The 4,375-nt window shown below is 41.0% G+C and overlaps 1 protein-coding gene across 1 annotated transcript in view; it reads left to right on the top strand.

Moving 5' to 3' along the window:
- Positions 1 to 4,375, top strand: part of PCGF6 (polycomb group ring finger 6) — an 81,389-nt gene that overhangs the window by 62,595 nt on the left and 14,419 nt on the right. The window contains exon 10 of the mRNA XM_011977535.1: positions 3,319 to 3,405. Coding sequence (XP_011832925.1) covers positions 3,319 to 3,405 — 87 coding nt within the window. The remainder of the gene's footprint in view (positions 1 to 3,318; positions 3,406 to 4,375) is intronic.

The following is a 4,375-nucleotide window of genomic DNA, read 5'->3' as shown; positions in this document are numbered from 1 at the left end:
AAGTTTGTTACTATATATACCTGTCTGTTTTTATTTTATTTCTTTATTTTTTTGAGATGAGGTTACATTCTGTCGCCCAGGCTGGGGGTGGAGCGGTGCGATTCATATCTCACTGCCTCAAACTCAAGGAATCCTCCTGCCTCAGCTTCCCAAGCAGCTAAGATGATAGATGAGAGCCACAGTACCGAGCACCTCTGTGTTTTCTGAATTTGTTACAGTGAATTATTTTTTAAAGATTTTTGTAAAGCTTTTTACAAAAAAAGTAAAGATCTGTAAAAATTCAAAGTTGAAAATATAGTAATAATACCATGAATGTATACCATGTGGTAAAGCCCACTAAGAGTGATGGTTTTTGGATTGCTAAATATTTAATGAAACATAGGCCCAGTGCTTTGGCTCATTCCTGTAATCCCAGCACTTTGGGAGCCTGACGTGGGCGGATCACCTAAGGTTAGGAGTTTGAGACCAGGCTGGCCAACATGGGGAAATCCCATCTCTACTAAAAATACAAAAATTAGCCAGGCGTGGTGGTGTGCCCTTGTAATCCCAGCTACTCGGGAGGCTGAGGCACGAGAATCGCTTCATCCTGAGAGGCAGGGGTTGCAGTGTGCTGAGATTGTGCCACTGCACTCCAGCCTGGGTGACAGAGTGAGACTGTTGTCTTAAAAAAAAAAAAAAAAAAATTAATAAAACAATGATAGTACCAAATTCTTTAATTTTTTATGGATCTGAGTTCTGTGTGTAAGATCTCATATCATTACTTTTAAGTCATTTTGGAAATACCACTCTAAAAACAGGTGACAGGCTAGATTTGGCCCTTGAGTATGCCAGCCTGGGTTCTATCTCATAATTCTATATAATCTCAGATTAGTAACAACTTTTGCATTTTAGACTTACTAGCTTTTAAATTGACAGAGTGGTATTTACAAAATGAAAGCACAGCCACACTGTGGCTGCTTTTGTGCTATAACAGCTGAATTGAAGAGTTATAACAGAGATGCTGTGGCCCACAAAGCCTAAAGCATTTATTATTTGGCCCTTTGCAGAAAAGGTTTGCCAACCCCGAGATGGCATTTAGGCTTTGGAGAGAGTTAGACCTTGGACAGACCCGGTTTTATATCTGAACTTTGCTATTTACTAGCTTTGTGACCTCAGGAAAGTTTAATGTCTTCACTTCTTAGTTTCCCTATCTGTAAAATTGGAATTGTAGTTACCTAGTTCATAGGCATATGAGGATTAGATAACACATATCAAATACATATGTAACTTATTGTACATAGTGGCTGCTCATTTAAATGCAGCTACTATTACTGTTCTTTCCCAACCATGCTGAAAGTTTTTAGAGTTTAACATGTTGACAGTGTATAGAATTGATTGGAGTAAACAGTATTTGAAGATAAGAAGTCTGGCTAGGAGGTGGTTTTAGTGGTTTAAGCCTACGGGCAGTAGTCGAAAGGTACGATATGAATTCAAGAGATAGGAAGAAAGAAGCAATAGGACTTTGTAATTGATTGTATGTAAGAAGAAAGGAAAAGGAGAAAGAGGAAGCAGAGGTGACATTCTGGTATGGAAGACAAGGAGAAATTTCATGCCATAATCTAAATAGTAATGTTAGGAGATGGAGCCAGTTAAGTGATATATATATATGTGTGTGTGTGTGTGTATATGTGTGTGTGTGTGTAAATATATATATATGCTGTTGAGGATCTAACCCCATTTTGAGGTAATAGGAAGGGAGTAGTACTCAGTGAAAGATTAAAGATTTGCATTTCTATCTTAGCAAGTAAGTATAGTAGAGTCTTAGTAAAATGTATATGTACAACAATATTCTCTCTAGAGAATTCTATATAAAAGTCAATATATTGGCTGGAGCACACTGGCTCACACTTGTGTTTTGGGAGGCCAAGGCAGGAGGATCACTTAAGACTAGGAGTTTGAGACAAGTCTGGGCATATACCAGAGACCCTGTCTCTACAAAAATTGAAAAAAAAACACACACACACGCAGTTGGCTGGGCGCGGTGGCTCAAAACTGTAATCCCAGCACTTTGGGAGGCCGAGGCGGGCAGATCACGAGGTCAGGAGATAGATCTAGACCATCCTGGCTAACACGCTGAAACCCTGTCTCTACTAAAAATACAAAAAATTAGCCGGGCATGGTGGTGGGTGCCTGTAGTTCCAGCTACTCGGGAGGCTGAGGCAGGGGAATGGCGTGAACCCAGGAGGCGAAGCTTGCTGTGAGCCGAGATTGCGCCACTGCCCTCCAGCCTGGGCGACAGAGCGAGACTCCATCTCAAAAACAAAAAACAAACAGAAAAACACACAATTAGCCAGATGTAGTGGTGCACACCTCTAGTCCCAGCTATTTGGGTTGCTAAGGTGGGAGGATTGCCTCAGCCTAGGAGTTTGAGGCTGCAATGAGCTATGATTGGGCCACCGTACTCCAGCCTGCGTGACAGAGTGACACCCTGTTTGGGGGGGAAAAAAAAGATATATCTTGGAGCTTTGCAATTACTTGTTGAAATTGTTTCATCTACAAAACAGTTTCCTTAGTGTGAACTTTCAGTGTTGTACTATGATTTATATGGCATTGTTGGAAAATGAGATATTCCTCATAAGAGAATTTTTTCAAATAATGGATAATTGCCTTTTTACGGATTAATACCTTTTAATGATTTTTTTTTTTTTAAAAGACAGAGTCTTGCTCTGTGGCCCAGGCTGGAATGCAATGGCATGATCTCAGCTCATTGCAACCTCCACCTCCTGGGTTCAAGTGATTCTCCTGCCTCAGCCTCCCGAGTAGCTGGGATTACAGGCACCATGATTACCACCATGCCCAGTTAATTTTTGCGTTTTTAGTAGAGACAGGGTTTCACCATGTTGGCCAGGCTGGTCTGGAACTCCTACCCTCAGGTGATCTGCCCGCCTCTGCCTCCCAAAGTGTTGGGATTACAGGCGTTCGCCACTGCCCCTGGCCTTAATGATTTTTATCACAGATATTTAAAAAGATATACTTTCCTGTGCTACCTGATGTTGAATACATCCAGCATGACTTAATTTCTTTGAGATTCAGGGAAATCATTTTGAATATCAGTTGTACTGTGCTGTTGTCCTGCTGTATCCTCTAATGCTCTTCCCATGTTACCTTATTTATTTCTGTAAAAAGTTTCTAAAACTCTCTTTTCAGGAGTGTTGAATCAGTCGAAAATAAAATTGCAAAATCTAGTTTGGAAACAATTTATGTTGATTTTTTTTCTTCATTTCTTCAGATGGTATTTTGAAACAACAAATCAATCTAATACTCTCTTCATGTCCATAGGTAGATATCATCTGTGGTGATCACCTGTTGGAGCAGTATCAAACTCTAAGGGAAATCCGACGTGCAATAGGTGATGCAGCAATGCAGGTAGGTTCTAGACATATCCAGGTCTAACAGATTAGTTAGTGAAAAAACAAAGTTCCATTTATCAGTAAGTTTCCATAAATATTCTACAGTTGTCTTAAAATTACCTACACTAGGCCGGGTGCGGTGGCTCAAGCCTGTAATCCCAGCACTTTGGGAGGCCGAGAAGGGCGGATCATGAGGTCAGGAGATCGAGACCATCCTGGCTAACACGATGAAACCCCGTCTCTACTAAAAAATACGAAAAACTAGCCGAGCGAGGTGGCGGGTGCCTGTATTCCCAGCTACTCGGGAGGCTGAGGCAGGAGCATGGCGTAAACCCGGGAGGCCGAGCTTGCGGTGAGCTGAGATCTGGCCACTACACTCCAGCCCAGGCGACAGAGCGAGACTCCGTCTCAAAAAAAAAAAAAAATTACCTACACATTTAATATTTATCAAATGTTTACTATGTGTCAGGTACTGTTCTAAGTAATTTATGTAGATTAGCTTATTTATTCTTCATAATTATTCTAAGAAAGCAGGCAGTTTTTTATTTCCCATTTTAAAGATAAAGGAAACTGAGTTACAGTAAGGACATATACCTTCCCACAGTCAGTGGGTGAGACAGGGCTCAGATTCTAGGCAGTCTGATTCTAAAAGCCTTGTTTTTTTCCCCCTGTCCAGTGCTATAATACAATTTTGAAGGCTTCTAGGCCAATCTATCCAGAAGGACATTTCAAGAAAAACTTGCAAGTACTTATTAGGCTTTAGAGGCAAAATTGTCCAACCCGTGGCCCTCAGGCCACATGTAGCCCAGGATAGCTTTGAATGGGGCCCAACACAAATTCATAAACTTTCTTAAAACATGATGAGCTTTTTTTTTTTTTTTTTTTTTTTTTTTTATTCATTTTTTCGAGACAGGGTCTTGATCTGTTGCCCAGGCTGGAGTGCAGTGGCACTATCTCAGCTCACTGCATCCTCTGCCTCCCAGGTT

Source organism: Mandrillus leucophaeus, unplaced genomic scaffold (genome assembly GCF_000951045.1).
Source record: "Mandrillus leucophaeus isolate KB7577 unplaced genomic scaffold, Mleu.le_1.0 Scaffold18, whole genome shotgun sequence".
Classification (NCBI taxonomy): Eukaryota; Metazoa; Chordata; class Mammalia; order Primates; family Cercopithecidae; genus Mandrillus; species Mandrillus leucophaeus.
The sequence above is the reverse complement of the archived record's forward strand: the minus strand, read 5'-3'. Positions and strand labels throughout refer to the sequence as shown.